The sequence below is a fragment of the Aquarana catesbeiana genome, linkage group LG05, assembly GCF_042186555.1.
Source record: "Aquarana catesbeiana isolate 2022-GZ linkage group LG05, ASM4218655v1, whole genome shotgun sequence".
Lineage (NCBI taxonomy): Eukaryota > Metazoa > Chordata > Amphibia > Anura > Ranidae > Aquarana > Aquarana catesbeiana.
Window position 1 is genome coordinate 473,979,520 of NC_133328.1, and position 25,266 is coordinate 474,004,785.

At 41.0% G+C, this 25,266-nt stretch overlaps 1 protein-coding gene across 1 annotated transcript in view; it reads left to right on the forward strand.

The window, feature by feature from the left end:
- Positions 1 to 25,266, forward strand: part of GREB1L (GREB1 like retinoic acid receptor coactivator) — a 199,353-nt gene that overhangs the window by 144,473 nt on the left and 29,614 nt on the right. The window contains exons 21-25 of the mRNA XM_073631446.1: positions 787 to 902; positions 4,512 to 4,756; positions 5,144 to 5,700; positions 9,113 to 9,215; positions 11,417 to 11,560. Coding sequence (XP_073487547.1) covers positions 787 to 902; positions 4,512 to 4,756; positions 5,144 to 5,700; positions 9,113 to 9,215; positions 11,417 to 11,560 — 1,165 coding nt within the window. The remainder of the gene's footprint in view (positions 1 to 786; positions 903 to 4,511; positions 4,757 to 5,143; positions 5,701 to 9,112; positions 9,216 to 11,416; positions 11,561 to 25,266) is intronic.

Here is a 25,266-nt window from a genome sequence, read left to right on the forward strand (position 1 = left end):
ACCAGTTTCTAGTTCACTCTGAAATAGAGTTAAGTGGCGCAGATGGACCTAAAACAGGTCTATCTACTCTGTTAATGTTACAGGAAGTTTAGTTAATTCCCTGGAATGTGTCACTAAACTGGGTTAAGCAATAAAATGTAGGTCCAGCAGCCCTTGACCTTGGGGAACTCTAAATTTGCAATTTCAGCATATATAGCTGTGTTGAGAACTCTCTTGTCCTCTCCCATACCCCCTTGTTAGTCCATCACTATTTAAGGTGGAGTATTAAAGGGATGAAAGTATGTAGTGCCAATACGAGGTTTGTGTGTTATTGCCAAAACCAGTTTAATAACTTGCGGTTTCTGGTGACAGATGCCCTTAAGTCCATTGATACATGTGTAATACTAGCTTTTGACTTGCTTGTAGACGTAGAAGCACAATCTTCACGCCTCAACATACTGGAAAAACTTTGCGAGTCAGGTTTTAAAATGAAAACGGAGAAAAAGTCCAGGTATTAATGCCTGAAACATTTCCTCCTTTTGACTCTTGTGCTATAATCAGACAAGAGAATACAGCTTGAACTGAAAAAAGATCTGTTTAAATACTACCTTATATACACTAGTAGTCTAAAATTAATTTATAGAACTTTATGCTGTTATTTTTAAAAACTATTTCTGCATATTTAACACTCCATAGAAAAGAAAGCAATGACTTGTATTGCTCTGAAATGCATCCCATTGGATGGGTATTGAAATGTTTCTCTTTGTTGCAGTTTAAATAAAATATTTCCTTGTGTTTTGTTTGAAGATATGGAGTGGATGTGAACAAGAAGACTGGGTTCCTAGAACATTCAAAGACCTTGAAGGCCTACCGTGTATTGTTGTTCTTACCGGCAAGGACCCCCTTGGAGAAACCTTTCCTAGGTGCTTTGGTTATTTAATTCTACTCCTGTTTTAAGGGAAATGTTTTTCCTTTCTGATTTTTAGTTTTGCAAAATCTATTTTCCTAGCTGTCATGCTCATTATCTGGCTTTAATTGTATGCAAATAAGAACTTTTGACTTCACTCTAAATTCTGATTTGCGTGCTATTTCCAGATCTCTGACTCAAAAATATCGAAGCCAGAAGGTCCATGACTGCAGTTCCTATTTTAGGTTTAGTGTACCACTGTAATTGCTAAAACTTGATGCACATGATTGCTACATAATTCTTTTGTATAAAGTGTTGGAAAAAAACATATCTTTCTATTTCAGTCTGCATCCAACTGTGTTTTTTTTTTTTAATGTGCCTGCTATAGACACAAGAAACCCTATACCTAACTTAAATATTGTACTGTAATGGCAGACTGCCCCTTTACTTACTATATTTTAAATTTACCTGACTCCAAACACTTTAAAATGCCTATCCTACTCAGCACTCAGGAACTAGATGGGGGGGGGGGGGGATAGGAAGGGAGTTTTTTTTTGTTTGTTTTTTTTTTGTTTTTTTTTAGTTGGCAAAATTATTTTTTTTTTTTTATGTGTTGTGTGTTTTTTTGTGTTTAAGTTCACAAGACTTTTTAGAATCCTGAAGAAGTTTATTGAAAAGTACAAATTTTACAAAATTCCAGAATGTACAGGCATCAATGAAAAACAGTATGATATTGTACAATGCACAAGAAGAGTACCTAGTCCAAACTTCAATTGCAAATATTATTCTCAAGCAGATAAGATGTTGCCAAACCATAAGGGTGAGAATAAACATCCTTTAGTTTTAAAGAGGAGTTCCAGGCTCCTGCAGGAAAAATTAAGTCAGCAGCTACAAATTACTATCGGGGGCTGCCACCGCCATCTCCACTGAGGGAAACAGCCGGTTCCTTACTGCGCATGTGCGAATCATGCTGCACTCTGTGAATGGGTCGGCTGCGGTGAAAGGAGGAGGGGGGGCCGAACTTCCAGCTGAGTTTGTAATGGCGAACTCAGCCTGAAGTGGGAGCGGGTACATAGGTTGATCATGGTAACATAGGTTGATCATGGTTAGTCTGTAAGACATCAAATGGGGCAAAACCGGGAGTGTTCAGAAAATATCTCATACTCTTTTAAATGTATTAGGGAAGCATTGATGTTGATAGACTAGGTGTTCACATCTCAAGGTTGTGCACATTATACGTATACACTCCTCCTGGAGCTGGAGGATGTTCTAATTTCCAGTGTTAATGAATTTACAGGCTTGTAATAATGCTCTAGAGATCTAGAGAGCCTCTGGTATGTGCCTGTGAGACCTTGTCATTCACTATACGTATACCTAATATACACTGTTTGTTTCTAGTTTAATATCGGTATTAAATGCACCATTAAGAGAGTGACTGTTGCCCAATATCTGTGCAGCTTGGAGCAACGCCAGAACATATGCATTAAGTCACTGTGGTCCCTGCTGCATCTACTGCAGGTAGGGTTCTGCAGTAGACCCATAGTATAGAGTTTGGACAAAGTGTAGTGTATTCATAAAAGTTTATATGATTGGGGAAGTCTCTGAGATGTGTTCAAGGAGCTCATCTGGACAGACTGCAATGCCTCTTCCCACTGGTCTGGCCCTAAAGTGCCCACGTCGCCATCCCAGCTTACCAGGGCCCTACATGTGTAATCCTCTAAGCATGTGTTTAAAAGTAGAGTGTACCATCGAGAGATAACGCCCTTAGCTGTGATGGTTTACTGCATTAACGTGGTTTACCCACTCTAAGGACTATACATAATCTTGTCTGTCTCACGGTGTTTGTCTCACGGTGTCTGTGTTTTATTAAAAAAATTATGTTTATACCTCATTTCTGAGCGCCGCTTCTGTGACCTGCCAGCTCAGGGGGCGGGGCCAAGATTCCCACCCCCCCGCTGACTTCAGTCAGCAGGGGAGGAGGAGAGAGCCGGCGGGTCACGTGATTGCTGAACTCCACTCTGAAATGAGGTATAATCGTGTTTTTTTTTTTGTTTGTTTTTTATAAAACAGACAAGGGGGACATATCCTTAGGAGACAGAGCGGATTATGTAAAGTATTGAATGTTATTTCAGCAGCAGAAGGGGGGCAGGCCCTGACACATGAGCCGACAGGCAGGGAGGGAGGAGGGAGAGGAGGACCAGAGAGCTGTGGATAACAGAGGCACATAAAACTGACCATGGTGTGAGGGGCTCAGAAGCCATGATTAACCGTGGTCAGTTTAGATAGGGGAGGGCAGAAACTGGCAGGATCAGCCAGGTACTTCAGGTGATAGAGAGGGCCAAATTACACAGCACAAGCACTGTGCTGTATAACGTGCTTTAAAGGAATGGGTCCATTTTTTTTTTAAATTTTAATTTTTTTTTTTAGGTTAACGGATGCTTTAAATTGAAAATATGCATATAAGAGAAATGCCATGTGGTAGAGGGCCTCTGTGATAACACCGCATGCTTAAGCTGCAGATTGCAGAAGTGCATATTGTCCAGAAGATTGTATTGGGACTGCAGATTAGAGTACCAGTGTACTTTTATGAAAAATGTGATTTTAAGTGATACCATGTGTCTGCCATCTACCAACATACTGGATTTTGGCCAATTCAGGGCTGTATAAAATAAAAACAGTTTGTGTGCAACTGCTTGGCTTTATCCCATATATTATGCATGAGCTTTTGTGAAATGCGTATTAACCGTAAGTGTGGGGTCCAAGAGCTGGTTAGATGCAGTCAAGGATGGTAACATGCCTTTAACGATGTGCTGCAATTCAGCTCCTAGGTAATATAGCCTGCGGTTCGGAAGAGCTACACCTTCCCCATCCTTTGGACGTTACAGGTGTTCCAACCTAATCCTGGGAGGGTTATCCCACCACAAGAGGGATCAGAATATAGTGTTAATGACATGAAATTTCTTTAGTGGAATCACCACCAATATATTGTGCAAAAGGTAGAGTAGTTGAGGCAAAGTTCTGTTTAATTGTCTATGTAAACAATCTTTGTTTTACAGATAAACATTTAATGCATTACAGAGGGCTCTGAGCATTATGGCTTAGCTATAGACAGCAGAGCAGATCAGTTTTCTTTGCAGCTCCCATTTATCTGATGGAAACCTCAGATGTCTGATGAGGGACGAGTCACTGCTTTCATGGCTTAGGCTGGCCATACATTATACAATCTTCTTGTAGATTTTTCTTTAGATTTACCAAAACCATATAATATGAGGTTGAACCTAAACACTTTCAATTTGTATGGAATCAGGCAGGCTCTTGCACTTCATAGTTCAAGGTAAATCTAAAGGAAATTAAATAAGAAAATTGTATAATGTGTAGCCAGTTTTGAGTTCCCTAAAACAAGGGACTTCACACAGTGCAAAATAATAATGCTAATTATGTTAAAAGGACACTAAAGATTCACCTGCTAGCTGGATAGAAGACGGTATAATATTCACCTGACTAAAAACAATTTAAAATGCTTTTGTTTTTTTATTTTTAGTCCTGACCTTAAAAAAAAAAGTGTAGACAGCCTCTATGCATTTTCTCTAACCACAGTGTTCACAAGAAACCTTCTGTGTTCTAGATCCTTGAAGTACTGTGACCTCCGACTAATTGACTCAAGTTTCCTAACACGGACAGCGTTGGAGCAAGAGATAGGCCTGGCTTGCGGTTATGTGTCAAGGGATGTAATTCGAGAACCAGTGACTGCATTGGACCTCAGTGACAAGGAAGTTGACAAGGCTAACAGCATTGCAAATGATTCTGATGATCTGTTTATTGATCTCGACAGACCACAGAGTAATGGCAGTGCAGTCACTGGGGCGTCAGGTTAGTACGTTTTGTGTGAAGGATAGATATGTTTTGTGACTCTGCTGGTAGTATGGGCTTTGCTTCATTTTTTTTTCTCTGTTTTGTCTTTCTTTTTCCATGTCTGAGAATAATTTCAGTAAATATACCACCCCCCTAATTAATTTTTCAAACAATTATGCCCTCTCCTTTTACCTTTTTTGGTGATAATTTAATAATTTTATTTGTACAAAACTAAATGCACAATAAACATTTTATAGAGATATAAAATGAAGAAGACCAATACTAAAATGACAACAGAAATAATGCACTGCAATGGCTGACTACCCTCTGAAAAGCTGTTAAAGCAAGTAAAGGGGATTTTGTAATTTAAAGGGTTATAATCTTGTTTGTGTTCTTTTGGCACAGGTTCCATAGCAGAAAATGGAGTCAGTTCATCAAGCACAGCTGAAGAAACACAGAGACCGCCATTAAACCCTGACTTCCCAAATGTAGCAAACAGCTCTCTGGATGAAGTCGCTTACCCCAATTCTACAGCCAGTGAGATCAAAAATGAATGTGACTCTCTTGGGGCACAAATGGCCAGCAGCACAACTTCAAAATTCTCCTCCACCTCTTCAGCACAAACTCTTCAATGGACTCATGAATCCGGAAGAAAGAGCAGGACGTTGAGTTTAACAATGCCACGCATTGTGGTTCTCTCACGAGCTACTTACAATCTCCTGGCTTCTCATAAAAATAGACAGACGCTCTCTACTGTTTCACTCTTACCGCATGCTGATGTGAGCTGGTTGAGATCACTCAGGCCTTCAATATCCAAAGACTTAAGCAGTGATGAGCAATCGCTTTACTATCGGCAGTGGACAACAGCCAGGCAGCACCATGCAGACTATGTAAACCCCAGTGAGCATTTGGGTACAAGAACTGTTCATCCACGCCGTCTTCTTCTGAATGGTCCATCACAGGTCATTAACCTTCTGATTCTTTGGGATGGGATTCAGTCCAATCCTCCCTTTTTTTTTTTTTTTTTTTTTTTTTTAAGCCATGATGGAGGAAATAATTCCTTTACCTAGATGAATAAGTGGGAACACACTTCCCTCAGAATAATGTATATAGGAGATCTGAACTTCTGTGTACAGTAAATGCTTTTGTTTATGGTCTCCAAACTGTGGCCCGGGAGCCAGAAGTGGCCCTTTGCTTGTCTTTATTTGGCCCTTGGGGCACCTTCCCTCCCACTTACACCAAATATGTGGCACTATTTCTAACCCCTCAACAATTGGGCATTGTTATTCCCACTGATCCCAACAATGGGGCGCTTTTCCTCCCGCTGACACCAAGAATGTGGCACTATTTCTTGCCCCAACAATTGGGCATGGTTATTCCCACTGATCCAAATAATGGGGCGCTTTTCCTCCCGCTGACACCAACTTTTGGGAACTATTCTTGCCACTGGCACCAACAATGGGGTACCATTCCTCCCACTGACCCCAACAACAGGGCACTATTCCTCCTAATAACAAAGATGGGGCATTGTTTACTTACGCTGATGTCAGTACATTTTTTACTTCTGCTGGCCACACCCTGGAACCCCTAAATTCTAAAGGACAGTAAACTTGGCCCTTTGTTTTTAAAAGTTTGGAGACACCTGGTATGTTCTATGATCAGACAATAGCAGAACCAATGGGGCAGAGAGGCATGTCTGGCTATAGAAATTATAATGATTTCAGTGATGCATGTTTAATGATTGTCAGAATCAGTAAATGCATAAAATCAGCCTGCAGTGATTGGAGGCTGACTTACTACCAAAAGAAAGTATGTTTAAATACAGTATATAGTTCCTATGTATGCTAAAATATATTTGATATCTTTTTCATGGCTTATAACCATGGCCACATTTACTCTATAGAATCAATGTGAATCCATGCTATCCATATTGGATTTATTGCTGGCTGTGTGCATTCATGCTTGTTTCTTCATTTCTGCAAAGTGTTTATTGTCTTAAACCAACCAATGAAAAGCATACAAGATGGCTTTGGTAATTTGTGCACAAGCATGCTGGCTCATTGCTGAGAAATGAATGTAATAAACACTGCTTGCAGTTTGTATTCCCAACGGTAATCGCTTTCTGGATCAGTTGGGAAAGCTCATAAACTGCACTGTGAGTATAGGAAAGAGCAGCTATGCTCTGCTTTGAGACTATCTGCCATACACACATCCCCATGTAGTATCCTAATGCCCAACATACAACCCATGCTTGATGCTTAAAATAATAGTCTCTATCCTCTTAAAGCTGAATTCCTAGGTGAATGTAAAAACCGTAACACAATGCATTTGTGTATTCCTTTTAAAACTTGCCTCCGGGCAAACCATTAACCACTTCAGCCCCGGAAGGATTTACCCCCCTTCCTGACCAGAGCACTTTTTGCAATTCGGCACTGCGTCGCTTTAACTGACAATTGCGCGGTCATGCGTCGTGGCTCTGAAACAAAATTGATGTCCTTTTTTTTCCCCATAAATAGAGCTTTCTTTTGGTGGTATTTGATCATCTCTGCGATTTTTTTATTTTTTGCCCCATAAACAAAATAAGAGCGACAATTTTGAAATAAACGCATTATTTTTTACATTTTGCTATAATAATTATCCCCAAAAAATATATAAAAAAACATTTTTTTTCCTCAGTTTAGGCCGATCGTATTCTTCTACATGTTTTTGGTAAAAAAAAAAATCACAATAAGCGTTTATTGATTTGTTTGCGCAAAAGTTATAGCGTTTACTAAATAGGGGATAGTTTTATGGCATTTTTATTAATAATTTTTTTTTTATTAGTAATGGCGGCGGTCAGCGATTTTTATTGTGACTGCGACGTTATGGCGGACATGTCGGACATTTTTGACACATTTTTGGGACCATTGTCATTTATACAGCAATCGGTGCTATAAAAATGCATTGATTCCTGTATAAATGACACTGGCAGTGAAGGGGTTAACCACTAGGGGCGGGGAGGGGTTAAGTGTGTCCTAGGGGAGTGATTTCTAACTGTCAGGGGGATGGGCTAGTGTGTGACGTCACTGATCTCTGCTCCGATGACAGGGAGCAGAGATCGAGTGACACTTGTCACTAGACAGAACGGGGAGATGCCGTTGTAAACAGTGAGGCAATCGCGGATATGCCCGCGGCGATCGAGTCTGCAGGACCCGCGACCCGACTCACGGAGATTGCGGCGCGTGCGTGCGCACATGGCGGAAAATTCAAAGTAACGTACGGGTATGTTACTTTGCGCAGCTGTGCCATTCTGCCGACGTAAATGTACAGGAGCCGGTCGGGAACCAGTTAAATACACCAATTTCTAGCCATAGGAGCTGTTTTACCTGCCAAATGTTTAATTCCCCACAATATAAAACTTTTAAAATCTCCCGGCATGCAATCAACCTATTGCTATCACGTCCAAAATTGTAGACCAGTTTTGTGCAGAGGTAGAACCATTGCATTGTGTTAGGAGCCCATTGAATTAAGAACCTAATGACTACATTTCAGTGGACAAACGATTTTAAGAATGTCCATCAAGCCCTGAGATTTGTGACCAGACTTCTTGCAATTATTAATACAGCTAGGTTGCCTCCCTTATTTAAGCCTGTGACTGGACAGTGAAAAATCGGCAGTAGACTTTTGAGCTCATTCCTCTGCTCTCTCCTCCTGTAAGCATGCTCCTATTAAGCCAAGTACATGCATCACACCAAATTGGCTCTTAATGCTGCTGCTCCCAATCCAGTCTATTGTCTACTGTGCAGGGCTCTACAAGAGGCTGAAACCAGGCCAGATTTGAATATTTTGTCTAATTAAAATTATAAATGATTTTTAATGAGTACATAGCATTCGTTACTGTTCTTTTTTGTGCCCAAACTTTTTAGCTTTAAAAATAAAGGTTTTTGTAGATACACACTTAAACTGAATCGGTCTTGATATCAGCCTCTGGAGATTCCCTAAATGGCAGCGGTCAGACTACGGGAGGGGCAGAACAAGGTGCTAAGAAGGCTCTTACTGTGCTGTCTGATAGAGGTGTAGGAACCACCAAAGTGCCTGCACGTTTGGTAGATATGACAGTTTACATGAGTATTTTTCAATTGTGCATTTAGCTGTTTACCTAGCGTTTTGTTTACGATAACGTTACTTGTTGAACAGGTTTTTTAAATTTTATTTTCTCTGGTATTTTAAAAAAATGTAATTTTGTAATTTGATTTCTTTTGAAAAATGCTTTCTTGCTATGAAAGTAAAGTTTTGGGTTGTCTGTTTTTAACGGTCTTCTGAACAAGTTTCCATTTAAAACCTTTCTTTCAGTAAATTTATAGTATTTATGCTAACATGTCCTTTATTTTAAAGGTAGGAAAGACTGGTGCTTACCTGCAGTTTCTTAGAATACTATATCGCATGCTGATTCGGCTTTTAGAGGTAGATGTCTACGATGAGGAAGAGATCAACAAAGGTAAGCTTCTTTGTAATTAAAATCAGAACAACTAAAGCAGGCCACAGATGATGCAATTTTCCTTCCTGCAAACACGGAGCTATTGTGTTCTCATGGTGAGTGTGCGCGGAGAGCCGTCCCTGCCAGGAGAACCCAGTGATGCTTGCGGTTACAGCTGTTGGCAATAATAGCATGCTAAAAATCTGACATGCTGGTTGTACCCAATTGATCAACTTGGCTACAATCAGCCTCTCTATAGATGGATCGAATCTTGGCATGCTAAACCAGCATGAGATTTGATCCATCTATGACCGGCTTTAGTATCTGTATCGGGTGTATGTACATACTAGGTCCTTAAATGTACAGTGTAACTATCATATTGCAGAATGTGTTACATTGATATTTCATGATTAAAACTGGATTTCTTTTAAATTGATATTTCAAAGGTTAACATAGAAAATTGGTCAGCATAAAAATATTTGTCCTCCCAATGTTGACTTGTTGGCAGTGAGAGCTTTTGATCTGTTTTGTATCTTTCCTGGAATCCATGCGTCCGGCGCCCCACATGTAGATTAGGGGGCCGGATGCATGGATGGATGGAGGGAGGGGGGCGCCCCTAATTGATGGGCCGCCACTGGTCCAAACACTTCACTAGCTACATGCTTGTTCTGGGCCAGTGACTTATTAAGAAATGATGAAATAAGATAATTATCAGCTCCAGAGCTTGCGCCTATAAACAAGTTTAAAAGGCAGCTCCCATAGTTTTACAGTTACCTTTTCGAACATTACATAAGGAAAATGTGTGGACAAAAGTATGTACCATCTGAGCAAACAAGCAAGTTTTGGTTCTCCATTCTTTTAGCTCTGTGTGATCCAGTCCCAAAAAAGTGCCATCTATGTCATGATCCAATTTATGATGAAAGGGGATTTTACTACACATGGTAGTCTCAAACAGTGGCCCCTTTGACAGATATTAGAACTGTTTTATAATTTGCTCTATCATGCTATCATGCTTCTATCAGGACAGCTTATTGCATTAATCTTTTTGAAAGTAATAATGCCTGATTGTTACCCTCAGTCGGCATCTATCATGCTATCAAATAAACAAAAACGTGCGCTAAGAATAGTATATGTGCAAAAAACAAATCGCATTTAAAGCAATCCTCATTAATGTCAATCATATATTGAAATAACCATTGACCAAAACAGCTGAGAATAATAATAAAGTGCAAAATGTGCTATAGTGTTAGCATACATAAATATATAGAGCAGTTTGTATAAAGTGCAAGGTATACTAGGGAGTGACCAAACATTAACAAACAAGCAGTTTAAATGGTCCCACATTCATTGCAGGGTAGCCCCTGAACAGTCCTGTGAAGAATAAACCACCTCAGCAGTGAGAGGAAAAAAATTAGTCCATAATAGAGTATCAGAAGGAAGAGAGAGGATAGTTCCATAAACAATGCACCACTTCCAGGGGACAACCGAAAATTCCACGGTCAGTCAGATCACACAGCCCACAAGGTGCATGAAGAGGAAGAAGATGTCTATATGAGAGTTTCCCCGTACTCCAAGGAAGTATCAGATGGACTCTTACCCGAACTGATGGACCTCCCTTCGGGCAAGGTCGTACTGGCAGGCAGACTTAGCCCTCTGCAGGGACTGTGGATGGCTCCGAGTCCTCCGGTGTATCTTCCGTCTACAGCCTGGAACGAACCAATACTTCCTCCTTTGTTTTCAAAGCTTCTCACCACATTGCCTTCCAAGAGTCCAGGTGCCTTGGTGCTTCCATCAGGTTCAGCCACTCAACTGTATAGTTCTTGTTTGGTGTGCCGGAGAAATAATTATTTAAACTGCTTGTTTGTTAATGTTTGGTCACTCCCTAGTATACCTTGCACTTTATACAAACTGCTCTATATATTTATGTATGCTAACACTATAGCACATTTTGCACTTTATTATTATTCTCAGCTGTTTTGGTCAATGGTTATTTCAATATATGATTGACATTAATGAGGATTGCTTTAAATGCGATTTGTTTTTTGCACATATACTATTCTTAGCGCACGTTTTTGTTTGATTGTTGTTTACACTGATATTGGTGTTATATCCGTGCAGCTTTGAGCTTATATTATTTTGAAGCTTTAGCGCGGTTACACTTTCTGCTTTTAATTTCTGGCATCTATCATGCTGAAATATGTTCTACTTTTTTTCTCTTTCAGTTGAAGGACAGGAGGAGCTGACAACAGAGCTATGGCCAGATATTGAAGTGATCAGCAAAATCCCGTTTGATGTCACAATACATGATCCAAAATATCGGCAAGCCAGTCCACTCTACACTGTACACAGTTCACAAGTCAAACCAGGTATATTTCTATTAAAGGAGTTGTATAGGTTCGTGCCCACGGAGATTCGGGGCTCAGGTAAGTAAAACGGGGGCTCAGGGGGGCTAGTGCAAGGTGTTTTTTCACCTTAATGCATAGGATGCATTAAGGTGAAATAACACAAAGCTTTACAGCCCCTTTATGTTGCCATTTTGAAACAAAATCTGCAACTGTGCCAATATGACCTGCTTAGATTTGAAGAAAATAGTCTATGTGCCAAATAATATACTTGCTGGTCCTAAAAAATGTAAGCTTAAAAATGTGTTATTAAAGAACTAATTTCAAATAATGTGATTGCAAATATAAAATACAATAACAACATGTTTAATTGCTATGTTGATCCAGTTCTGGAGCAGTCATTAGGGGAGCTTGTGAACTGCTTATACTGCTAACCACTCAAATGATATATCCATACAAGGACTGCAACATTCCAGGAGTATCTGCTTCTTTCAAGATATTTTTTTTTTAGTAATAGCTTTACAAATGCTTTCAGCCAATTGTTCAGGTTTTTGTCAAAGCTAACTAAGTAGCTTGGGAACAGATTCTCATTCTATGCCAACAGAGAAAATACTGCATTTATACTCTGTTACATTGTAATCATTTCTAAAACCAAGTTGTATTCCCCCCCAAAACAAACCTTTTGTTACATAATTTTAGATCAATTGCATGTCAACTCTGTAACACTTTTTAGCCTTGAACAGTATCAACCAGAATCCTTTAGAGCCCATTCACACAGGGGCAACACGACTTCCAGCACGACTTTGGGAGGCAACTTGGACACGACTTGAGTATGAATCACAGCACGACTTGGGGCAACTTACAACACAACTTGAAGTCGCCTGCAGGACAGGGAACTTTACAAGTGGCCAATCAGAGCTTATCAGCTGTGTGTGAGAAGGAGGGGGCTGGCTGTTTAGTGGCTGTTTAGTGGAGGAAATTACTTTCTGTTTTCTTTCTGCTTCCTGTAAAGTTGCCTCAGTATGAACAGTGATCAGACTTGGAGGCAACTTCCATTGAAATCAATGGGTACAAGTTGCCTTCAAGTCAGATTGAAGTAGTACAGGAACCTTTTCTGAAGTTGGAGCGACTGCAGTAGTATGCATTAAGATGGATCCATTCACTTACATTGATTTTTTTCATGTAGCGCGACTTGAGGCGACTAGGGGCGACTTGGGGCGACTTGAAGTCGGATCCAAAGTTGCCCCTGTGTGAATGGGCTGGCCCCTTTCACACATAGTAGACTCCACCCCGCTGATCCCTGCTGAGCAGGTGGGTGGCTGGTCTATGTCTGCTCTGCTTATGCAGAGTGAACACAGACAAAGCTCTCTCTCCTCTATGGGTGGTCAGATGTAAATGGCCCGCCTGTCCATTTACACCCCACTGTCAATCCGATCTGCTAGATGGATTGTAAACAGATCTCCACCCGTCTGTATTTATTGGATGACGGCAGGTGTAAATGGACAGGTGCGTTAACATAGAGGATAACGGAGTGAGTGATCGGGTCTGGCTGAAAAACTGACAGGCGAACCCGATCAGTCCGACAGTGTCAAAGGGCCCTAAGCCTCATGCAGAACAAAAGATTAGAGTGCACACATACAAAAATGTCATTTAAATCCTACAAGGCATTTTAAAGTACCTGAATATAAGCAAATATGGCGATTTGGTTACACCATATGGCCATATGGTACTTAAGCCCATGAGATTTAGGACACACTCCTTATATAAATCAAAACACCTTCTAATGCAGAACAGGCATTCTTTTTATGAGTATGGTAACAAATATAGTTGCTCCTTAGCTCATGCTCTCAGGTCTCAGAGAGCACAGATGTAACTACCTACTATGTCTTCATCCTCAAGAAGTAAATTGCAGGATGGCGTGGCTATCACACTAGCACATGGATGCCTAAACCCGCTGGCGTAGCAACAGGGGTTGCGGTTGCGACCCCACACCTGTTCCAGGAGGCACGGGCGGCCTCTGTAAGAGAAACAAGTGCGCAGTGGTGCGCAGGCGTGGACATTCCAAGAGGTGCACAAGAAAAAACATGTACTGCCGCAAGCCGGCACGTGCATGCATTGGCGCCAGTCCGCCTATTTAAACCTGCCAGTGACATGCACACTTTGCTGAGTGGTCTTTTCAGCTAGTGCCTGTTTACCTGATCTGTACCAGTTTCCTGTATCCAGACCCATGTCAAAGTACCTAATTATCAGTGGATCCTACACTATTAATAGAATGAAAGATCCTGCTTCTCCTAACCATGGGAGAAATACACTCCTCTTCATGGGAGAACTAAAAGGACTCCTCCATAACTCAGGTGGACACTGATTACAAGTACTGGTGGGGGATGATGGGGTGCTCCATCCCAAGGGGTCCGGTCAGGACCCATATAACAGACAAACCAAGACTTGGGGTGTTGTAATACCATACAAACAGAACAAAAGATTATAGCGAGCACATTGTTTGTCTGTTATATGGGTCCTGACCAGACCCCTTGGGATGGAGCACCCAATCATCCTCCACCAGTACTTGTAATCACACGCACTTATGAAAATAAGCAGCATTTTTTTCTGCAAGAATTTGTTTATGTGCGTACGGCGTTTGAACGTAAATGCATTCTACTGGCCAAATATGAATTCATTCTGGCCGTTGGAATACATTTACTTGCATATGCATTTTTGCTCAAAAGCTCCTCTCAAAATGCGCCTTTAGTCTTTTTTTTTTCCTGCCTGTAAACACTCCTCTTTTAAATATGCTCATTCATTACTATGTGTGCATGGCCACAGAGGTGCTTTTACAGGCAAAAGAAAAAAAGTTGAATGCCTTATAAGTGGCATTTTTTAAGCTCTGTGTGCATGAGGCCTTAAAGTGTATTTATACTCAAAACTATTTATATTTTTTGCTGTGTTCCATCTGGGATATTTCACATCCTGTTGTGCAGACTTAAATGATAAGTTCACCTTTCTGAACATGTTACACCCATTTTTAGCGTGTACCTGAGTGTCAGGAAGCTAGTTGTTAGTTAACTTGGACAGGGTATAATCCTCAATCCCCATCAAATTAGTAGGTATGATGCCCGGTGGGTGTGGAGATGCAACTTGGTGTACATCTTGCAGCATGTATGCGTTCCTTGATCATCTGATCGAGGGCAAATACTGCTGTGCAAAATGTAAGCACATTGTTTCCCTGGTAGCCCAGGTTCTGAATCTAGGGAAGCAACTGTCAACACTGAGAAATCCCTCCATACTGAAGGAGAGTTGGGATCATACCAGGCAGGGGCCAGCACAGAGGCGGGTGGAGATAAAGAGGGGCAGGCACCAAAGCAGAGTAGATGGGTGACAGGAAGGATAGAGGGGAAAGAGTCAAGAAGGCTGGTCCTGGGCTGGAACATCTCAATAAGTATGCCCCGATGAGTGACATTGGTGAAACCAGTAAGGGACCAGCACTGCTGGAGTTCAGTGACTCCCCTAGCTGCCAGGGGAATGACTCCTCCAGTGAGGGTGGGAGTAAAGACAAAGGAAAGGAAAGACAGATTCTAGTGGTAGGGGACTCAATTCTTAGAAGGACACAGAGGGCAATCTGTCATAAAGACCTGAAGCACCAAACTGTATGTTGTCTACCTTGCGCTCGGGTTCGGGACATCATGGATCTGGTGGACAGATTACTGGGTAGGGCTGGGGAAGATCCGACTGTCATGGTGCACATTGGCACCAATGACAAAGTCAGAGGAAGATGGAGTGTCCTAGAAAACGATTTTAGGGACTTGGGACCTAAATTGAGGAAAAGGACCTCCAAGGTAGTATTCTCAGAAATACTACCTGTACCGCAAGCCTCACCAGAAAGGCAGAGGGAGATTAGGGCAGTAAACAAGTGGCTGAGGAGCTGGTATAGTAAGGAGGGGTTTGGGATCCTGGAGAACTGGGGCGACTTCTCTGTCAGTTACCAGCTCTATAGAAGGGACGGACTGCACCTAAATGGGGACGGTGCAGATCTGCTGGGAGTGAAGATGGCTGAAAAGTTAGCGGGGCTTTTAAACTGGGGGGGGCAGAGGTAGAGATAGTCAGTCAGCACGGAACATATTCCAGAGGGTAGTATTGGGGGCATTAGTGGTAGGTTGACTAAAGCACCTAAACCCAAGGTAAGTATAGTAACAAGTCCTATTTTCAACCTCAAAATACCTAATAAGGAGACAGTATGTGACTGGTCTAAACTACATGGCATGTTCACCAATGCCAGCAGTCTGGCGGACAAGATGGGAGAACTAGAGCTATTGTATGATGATGGTTTAGATTTTGTAGGAATTTCATAGACTTGGTTCAACAGCTCTCATGATTGGTTGGCAGCCATTCAAGGGTATTCCTTATATCGCTGGGATGGAGCTGGTAAAAAAGGGGGAGGGGTATGACTGTATATCAAAAATGATGTAGGAGTGAATGTGAGAGATGACATCACTAAGGGAGCTAGGGAAGAGGTGGAATCCTTATGGGTAGAGCTGCAAAGGGATGAAATTAAGGGGAAAGTAATACTGGGAGTATGCTATAGGCCCCCCTAACCTGAGGGAGGAGGCAGACGTCCTATCACAATTTGGATTAACTGCAAGGATCGGAAGTGTCGTCATAATGGGGGACTTTTTATTATCCAGACATAGACTGGGTGGAAGGAACTGCGCATTCATTTAAGGCGCCCCATTTCCAAAATGTCTTGCAGGACAATTTATTGGGTCATATGGTTAAGGCACCAACTAGAAACAAAGAGTTACTAGACCTACTGATTACTAACAATACAGAGCTGATCACAGATGTGGAAATACAGGTCAGTTTAGGAAATGGCAATCACAGGTCAATTAGTTTTAGTATAAATCACACTAATAGGAAACCTAAAGGGAATACAAAGACACTGAATTTCAAAAGAGCTAACTTCCCTAAGCTACGAGGCTTGCTAGAAGATACAAATTGGGATACAATCTTAGGAACAAAAAAAAAACAGAGGAGAAATGAGTATGCTTTAAGAGCATATTAAATAAGGGCATTAGCCAGTGCATTCCAATGAGAAATAAATTTAAAAGAGCTAATGTCCTGGATGGCTTAATACCAATGTAAAAATGCATATAAAAGCAAAGGAGAAGGCCTTAAAAAAAATACAAGGCTGAGGGATCATCATCAGCATTCCAACTTTACAAAGAATGCAGCAAGAAATGTAAGGGTGCAATCAGAGCAGCTAAGATAGAACACGAAAGGCACATAGCGGAGGAGAGTAAGAAAGATCCCAAGAAATTCTTTAGGTACATAAATAGTAAGACAGGGAGGTAAGATCATATTGGTCCCATAAAGAATGATGAAGGGAATCTGGTTACTAAGGATTGAGAGATGGCGAAGTTATTGAATTTATTCTTCTCAGTCTTCACGAGGGAATCGGGGGGCTTCAGTAACAAAAACTGCCATGTTTATCCTTGTGACACATCACAGGAAGCACTCTCATGGCTAACAGAGGACAGAATTGGAAATAGACTTGAAAAACATAACACTAAGTCACCAGGACCAGATGGCTTGCACCCGAGGATCCTTAATGAACTCGGTCAAGTAATTGCCAGACCATAGTTGCTAATTTTTACAAACAGTCTACTGACTGGAAGGGTACCAGCTGATTGGAGAAAAGCCAATGTAGCACCAATAATTAAAAAAGGGCCGAGATACATCCCTGGGAATTACAGACCAGTTAGCCTAACATCAATTGTATGCAAGCTCTTGGAGGGGATAATGGGCATACAAGATTTTGGTAATGACAACGATATCATTAGCAATAATCAGCATTGATTCATAAAGAATCGTTCTTGCCATACCAATCTATTAACCTTCTATGAGGAGGTGAGCTGCCATCTAGATAAAGGAAGGCCCGTAGACGTGGTGTATTTGGATTTTGCAAAAGCATTTGATACAGTTCCCCATAAACGTTTACTGTACAAAGTAAGGTTGGTTGGCATGGACCATAGGGTGAGTACATTTGAGATTTACAGATTGAAAACTGGCTACGGGGGCGAGTTCAGAGGGTAGCAATAAATGAGGAGTACTCGGAATGGGCTGGGGGGGGAGTGGGGTCCCCCAGGGTTCTGTCCTGGGACCAATCCTATTTAATTTATTCATAAATGACCTGGAGGATGGTATATATAGTTCAATCTTTGTATTTGTGGACGATACTAAGCTAAGCAGGGCAATAACTTCTCCGCAGGATGTGGAAACCTTGCAAGAAGATCTGAACAAATTAATTAGGTGGGCAACTACATGGCAAAAGAGGTTTTAATGTGGAAAAATATTTAAAATAAAATAATGCATTTGGGTTGCAAAAATATGAATGCATTCTACTCACTGGGGGGAGAACATTTGGGGGAATCTAGGATGGAAAAGGACCTGGGGGTCCTAGTAGATGACAGGCTCAGTAAAGGCATACAATGCCAAGCTGCTGCAAGCAAAGCAAACAGAATATTGGCATGCATTAAAAAGGGGATTAATTCCAGAGATAAAATTCTCCCACTCTACAAGACTCTGGTTTGGACGCACCTGGAGTATGCTGTCCAGTTCTGGGCACCAGTCCTCAGGAAGGATGTGCTGGAACTGGAGAGAGTCTAGAGAAGGGCAACAAAACTAATAAAGGAACTGGAGGACATTAGTTATGAGGAAAGGTTACAAGCACTGAACTTGTTTTCTCTAGAGAAGAGACGCTTGAGAGGGGATATGACTTCAATGTACAAATACTGTACTGGTGACAACGCAATAGGGATAAAACTTTTCCACGTAACGGAATTTAATAAGCCACACGGCCATTTAATAAAATTAGAAGAAAAGCAGTTTTAACCTTAAACTGCGTAGAGGATTCTTTACTGTAAGAGTGGTTATGATGTGGAATTCTCTTCCACAGGTAGTGGTTTCATCGATAATTTAATAAAACTATTAGGTAAGAACCTGAACGACCACAACATACAGGGATATACAATGTAATACTGACAAAAAATCATACACATAGGTTGAACTTGATGGACGTGTCTTTTTTTCAACCTCGCTTACTATGTAAATATGTAACTATGTAACTTGTTCAGCATCAACCCCCCTCCCCTCCCATTTCTTTGGATCTTCTCCCCACACCCGCTGTCACAATTCAGAGTGTGGCTGTGTGAATAAATTAACTACAAGTGCCTTTGGGATTTTCAGCTTGTAGTTCTTAATGAACTTCCAGGGCGCTGTTGAACGCTCTAGGGTAGTTCATTGAGCTTCCTGACATTCAGTAACTGCCTGCCTGTATCAGAGGTACAGGCAGTTGGCTATACAGACAGTCTGCAGGGCCCTGCCGATGGTGGGTGCAAAGCTTTACAGGTTCAAACCAAATTTCTTTTTGGTTCCTAACAAAAAAATGCATCTTTTTTATTTTTTGTTAAAGGTGAGCTTATCCTTTACCAGGAAATTCCCCTAGAGTGGGAGAAATTCCCATCTCGGACAGATGTCACCAGAATACTTGTCCCTATTGGATAGTTTCCACTCACCACTTGCTCTTCTGACAGATCTAACATGTTTGAGTTCTCATTTTTGTGTCCCTTGACAATGGTTATCTGCACAAATTGGTCAATCTCCCCAATGGCAACACAGCAAAAATAAAAAAAATATATAGACATAGGGTCTAGCCCAAGCGTGGTCAACCTGTGGCCCTCCAGCTGCTGTTGAACTACAAGTCCCATCATGCCTTTGCAAGACTTGCTTGTAACTGTCATCCTTGCAATGCCTCATGGGGCTTGTAGTTCTGCAACAGCTGGAGGACCACAGGTTCAGCATCCATGGTAGCCCTTCCCCATTCCAAAACTATAAAAAGAATTGCCTCAACATGCACTTTAATTTTAGAAAACTAAAGAAGATCAAAAAGTAATTATCTATACCAGTGGTCTCCAAACTGTGGCCCGGGGGCCAGATGCGGCACTTTGCTTGCCTTTGGGGCACTTTTCCTCCCACTGACACGAACGATAGAGTAAGATTCCGGTTACTGACAACAACAAGGCACTATTCCTCCCACTGACACCAACAATAGGGCACTATTCCTCCCACTGATACCAATAATGTGGCACTATTCTTCAACTGACACCAACAATGGGGCAGCATTCCTCTCACTGGCATCAATGACGGGGCACTATTCTTCCCACTGACACCAACAATATCCTCTCCCTAATGCCAAAGATGCAGTGTTTACTCTCCACTGTCGCCAAGACCGTTTCTACTCCCAATGATGGCCATAGTCCAGCCCCCCTTAAGTCTGAAGAACCGTAAACTGGCCCTTTTGTTTAGAAAGTTTGGAGACCCCTGATCTATACTATCAGATTTAACAATACTAAAATAATAAATTATCCGTTCAATCCTTAAGTTTAAAAACTGACGTATTATGCCTTGCCTTTTTTCCTAGTCAAGTTATCTCCCACATATAGAAACATAACACGGCACCTGGAATAAAGGGAGAAAAAATATATTAGTAGGAAAAGGAAATATTCGACAGCCCTTTAATCCTAAGTAGTTAAATTGAAATTCCTGCCAATATCCATTTTTACTGTGTAAAAAGTTCCCCACGTGCTACATGTTACTATATGTTCTGATATATAATAATGGAACAAAAGGTTTTGTGGGAGAAATCTGACCCTAAACTTGGCTTTAGGGATTGTTTGATGCAATGTCACGGAGTATAAACATTTGATGATTGTGTGTCAGATTACCCCTGGATTTTTTCTGATAATCATGTGATCATGTGAATTGGCTGGCCATGCTACTTAGTTTGATTTGTAATGTGTAATTAGCACTTGAGAAAGGCCATGGGATTTGGCTGAAAGGTTGTAGAAGAGTATTATTATTTTTATTTTTTTTCTTAACTTTGTGTGAAGTGAAAACCACAAAGGGGGATTTCGGCACCAGGCCAGCATAAAGTCTTCCTTAAAAACCCTTTACTTGCCATAACTCGTAGCTTTGGAGTACACAGTCCCTGTGCTCAGCAAGCCGTAAATGGAGAAAATGGGAACACAAGTGAAGGGCTAGCTTGTACAAATTTGTCTGAATTTAATTCTAGTTAAACAAAAGTGATTTTACTGGGTGATAACTATTTAATTCCTGATTGATATCAAAGTAAGTGTGATCAGGTCATCAGCTGTAGTCCTTTTATTGTCGACAAGTGTGGTCACTCCATTTGACAGAAGGGTTGATCTGTCTGAATTGTATGATGTGTCATGGGATACAACATAGTTTCATGATGGATCAAGAATTCATGTTCAGATAGGGGTCACCTTCTTTACAATTTAAAGTAGTTGTAAACATCTGACATTAAATTTGAACAAAGCATATCCCTGCATAGTGTGTGCTTGTCTCAATCCAGAGCACGAAGTGTAATTTCTGTCTGCTGCCTTTTTCTCCTTAGTCATGTCTGAAAAGTTTTTCTGACGCCAAGACAAAAAAGTTGACAGGAAAGGGAGCCTCCAGCACACAACCTGTGATGGAAAGCCACAGTTTTGTTCCTGTGTTGTGTGAAGGGGGTTGTGTCCCTTCCCTCCAATCAGCTCTCACTGAGCTCTGCAGAGTAACTTTAGCTATCTGCTCCTGCTTTCTGAAAGCTCAGACAAGCTGAATAATAAAGTACAGCGTATGTAGGAGGATTTGTTTCATCTCTGTGTATCACCTGAGGTTAGCCACTTCACTGGGTATATAAGGGTTTACAACCACTTTTAAGGCTCTTTAAGACGTATAAGCTATCTCAGTGACTTCACTTTATTTGCGATTAAAAGGAATGTTTAGTGGTTTATATGTATGATGTTTATTCTGTGTCAACTGCCTTTTTGGTATGTATGTGTGTGTGTGCGGCTGTCTCCTTAACCACTTCAGCCCCGGAAGGATTTACCCCCTTCCTGACCAGAGCACTTTTTACAATTTGGCACTGCGTCACTTTAACTGCTAATTGCGCGGTCATTCAATGCTGTACCCAAACAAAATTTACATCCTTTTTTCCCACAAATAGAGCTTTCTTTTGATGGTATTTGATCACCTCTGCGTTTTTATTTTTTGCGCTATAAACGGAAAAAGACCGAAAAGTTTGGAAAAAAATATTTTCTACTTTTTGTTATAAAAAATCCAATAAACTCAATTTTAGTCATACATTTAGGCCAAAATGTATTCGGTCACATGTCTTTGGTAAAGAAAATGTCAATAAGCGTATATTTATTGGTTTGCGCAAAAGTTATAGCGTCTACAAACTAGGGTACATTTTCTGGAATTTACACAGCTTTTAGTTTGACTGCCTATGTCATTTCTTGAGGGCTAAAATGGCAGGGCAGTACAAACCCCCCCCCCCCCCCAAATGACCCCATTTTGGAAAGTAGACACCCCAAGGAAATTGCTGAGAGGCATGTTGAGCCCATTAAATATTACATTTTTTTTGACCCAAGTGATTGAATAATTAAAAAAAAAAAAAAAAAAAAAAAATTTTTACAAAAAGTTGTCACTAAATGATATATTGCTCACAAATGCCATGGTTATATGTGAAATTGCGCCCCAAAATACATTTAACTGCTTCTCCTGAGTGGGGACACCACTTGTGTGGGACTTTTTGGGAGCCTAGCCGCGTACGGTGCCCCGAAAAGCATGCACCGCCTTCAGGATTTCTAAGGGCGTAAACTTTTGATTTCACTCCTCACTACCTATCACAGTTTTGAAGGCCATTCAATTCCCAGATGGCACAAAACACCCCCAAATGACAAATGATTTTGGAAAGTAGACACCCCAAGCTATTTGCTGAGAGGCATGGTGAGTATTTTGCTGCTCTCATTTGTTTTTGAAAATGAAGAAAGTCAAGAAAAATGTGTGTTGTTTTTTTTTTCAATTTTCAGAACTTTGTGACAAAACGTGAGGTCTGCAAAATACTCACTATACCTCTCAGCAAATAGCTTGGGGTGTCTACTTTCCAAAATGGGGTCATTTGGGTTTTTTTTAACTATCCTTGCATTTTATGCACAACATTTAGAAGCTTATGTCACACATCACCCACTCTTCTAACCACTTGAAGACAAAGCCCTTTCTGACACTTTTTGTTTACATGAAAAAATGTTTTTTTTTTTGGAAAAAAATTACTTTGAACTCCCAAACATATATATATATATATATTTTTTTAAAGCAAATGCTATACAGATTAAAATGGTGGGTGTTTCATTTTTTTTTCACACAGTATTTGCGCAGCGATTTTTCAAACTAATTTTTTGGGGAAAAAACACACTTTTTTAAATTTTAATGCACTAAAACACACTATATTGCCCAAATGTTTGATAGAATATAAAAGATGATCCTAGGCCGAGCATATGGATACCAAACACGACATGCTTTAAAATTGTGCACAAACGTGCAGTGGTGACAAACTAAATACATTTTTAAAAGCCTTTACAGGTTACCACTTTAGATTTACAGAGGAGGTCTACTGCTAAAATTACTGCCCTCGATCTGACCTTCGTGGTGATATCTCACATGCATGATGCAATTGCTGTTGGCATTTGATGCCAGACCGACGCTTGTGTTCACCTTTGCGCGAGAGCAGGGGGGGACAGGGGTGCTTTTTTTTTTTTTTTTTTTTTTTTAATCTTATTTTTAAACTGTTCCTTTCATTTTTTTCTTTTTTAATCATTTTTATTGTTATCTCAGGGAATGTAATTATCCCTTATGATAGCAATAGGTGGTGACAGGTACTCCTTTTTTGAAAAGATTGGGGTCTATTAGACCCTAGATCTCTCCTCTGCCTTCAAAGCATCTGACCACACCAAGATCGGTGTGATAAAATGCTTTCCCAATTTCGAATTGTCGCTGTTTACATCCGGCGAATTCGAAGTCATAAAATGCTCATAGCTTCCGGTTTCTTAGGCCATAGAGATGTTTGGAGCCATTCTGGTCTCTGATCAGCTCTATGGTCACCTGGCCGAATCACCGGCATTCTCAGGTTCCCTGTTGGGACAGGAGAGTCAGAGAAAAACATGGAAGACGGTGGGGGGGGGGGGGCATTCCCTCCCACTGCTTGTAAAAGCAGTCTAGAGGCTAATTAGCTGCTAGGATTGCTTTTACATGAAAGCCGACCACTGGCTGAAAAGAATGATACCAAGATGATACCTAAACCTGCAGGCATCATTCTGGTATAGCCACTCAAAGTCCAGCAACATACCAGTACGTTGCTGGTCCCTGTTGGGCATATATTGTAAACTTTTTTTTCATGCAGCCTGTGGGCTGAACGAAAAAAAAGAGATTGATCAGTGGGTATGCCCACCATTAGAATACCTCCCTTCATCCACCCATTTCTAATGATGGCCATACATGCACCGTTTATATATGCTGAAGCATGGGGGCATCCACCCCAAATGGTAGGAGCAAATCGCTCCTCCGCCCCTGCTGCCCCCATGCTTCGGCATATATGCTCTTTTTTTTTTTTTTTTTTTTTAACTGTGGTGGTGAAATCACCTCCTACAGTGCTGGGGTCATGGCTTTATGTATCCTGGGAGCAAACACTGTTGCTGTCAAGATAAATAAATCCACTCTGCATCTGAATGGCATACCTGCTAAGCAAATGATGGTTAACAATAAAACAAAGTAGCATTACAGTATAACAGTAAGACTTGCCATACCTGAAAAGCAAATACAAATAAAACCTAGTAAAAAATAAAACATTTTTTAACGCGACCTGTGCCTAAAATATATATATGCCGAAGCATGGGGGCATCCACCCGCAAAAGGTAGTAGCAAATCGCTCCTCCGCCCCTGCTGCCCCCATGCTTCGGCATATATGCTCTTTTTTTTAACTGTGGTGGTGAAATCACCTCCGACAGCGCTGGAGTCACGGCTTTATGTATCGTGGGAGCAAACGCTGTTGCTGTCAAGATAAATAAATCCGTTCTGCAGCTGAATGGCGTACCTGAAAACAAAAAAATGGTTAACAATAAAACACAGTAAACAGTAACGTATAAAAAAATTGCCTACCTATAAAGCAAACATGATAAAACATAACAATAAAACATTGCAGAATAGAATACAGTAAAAAAGAGCAGAACAATAGAGAGAGAACAATAAAACGACAACTATTTTTGTTTTTTTATTTTATATTTTTTTTTTTGTTTGTTTTTTTTTTTTTTACCCTTTTTTTTTGTAACTGTAACCGGTTCCAGGTTCGGGTCTCTCAAAATGCGATGGCATCTTGGGAGACCCTGTGAAAGTGTGCCTAGTCTGTGCAGTGCTGTACCCTACGCTAATACTCAACTAGTGTATGGTAGCGTTCAAAACATTCACCAATGCAAAGACCAGGATTGTCAGGACAGGAGGGACAATAATAGCGGGTGTCACGCCTATATCTGCGCTTGCTGCAGACATGACATCTTCTTTGGGGGGCTCGTTGAGTAGGGGTACTCGGGAGGACATAAGGAAAATGCCTCTCATGCAGCCGGCTTACTGCATTTGGTTGGGGAAGGTGAGGTGGAGCACCGTCTGGAAACAGAAGGGCTCTGACGATCTCTTCCTGGAATTTAAGGAAGGATCCAGTCCGTCCTGAAGCTCTGTATAGCGCATGAGCGTTCAGCAAAGCCAATTAAAATAAATAAACAGACACATTCTTGTACCAGCGTCTGGCCTTACGGGCAATTGGGTACGGCACCAACAACTGG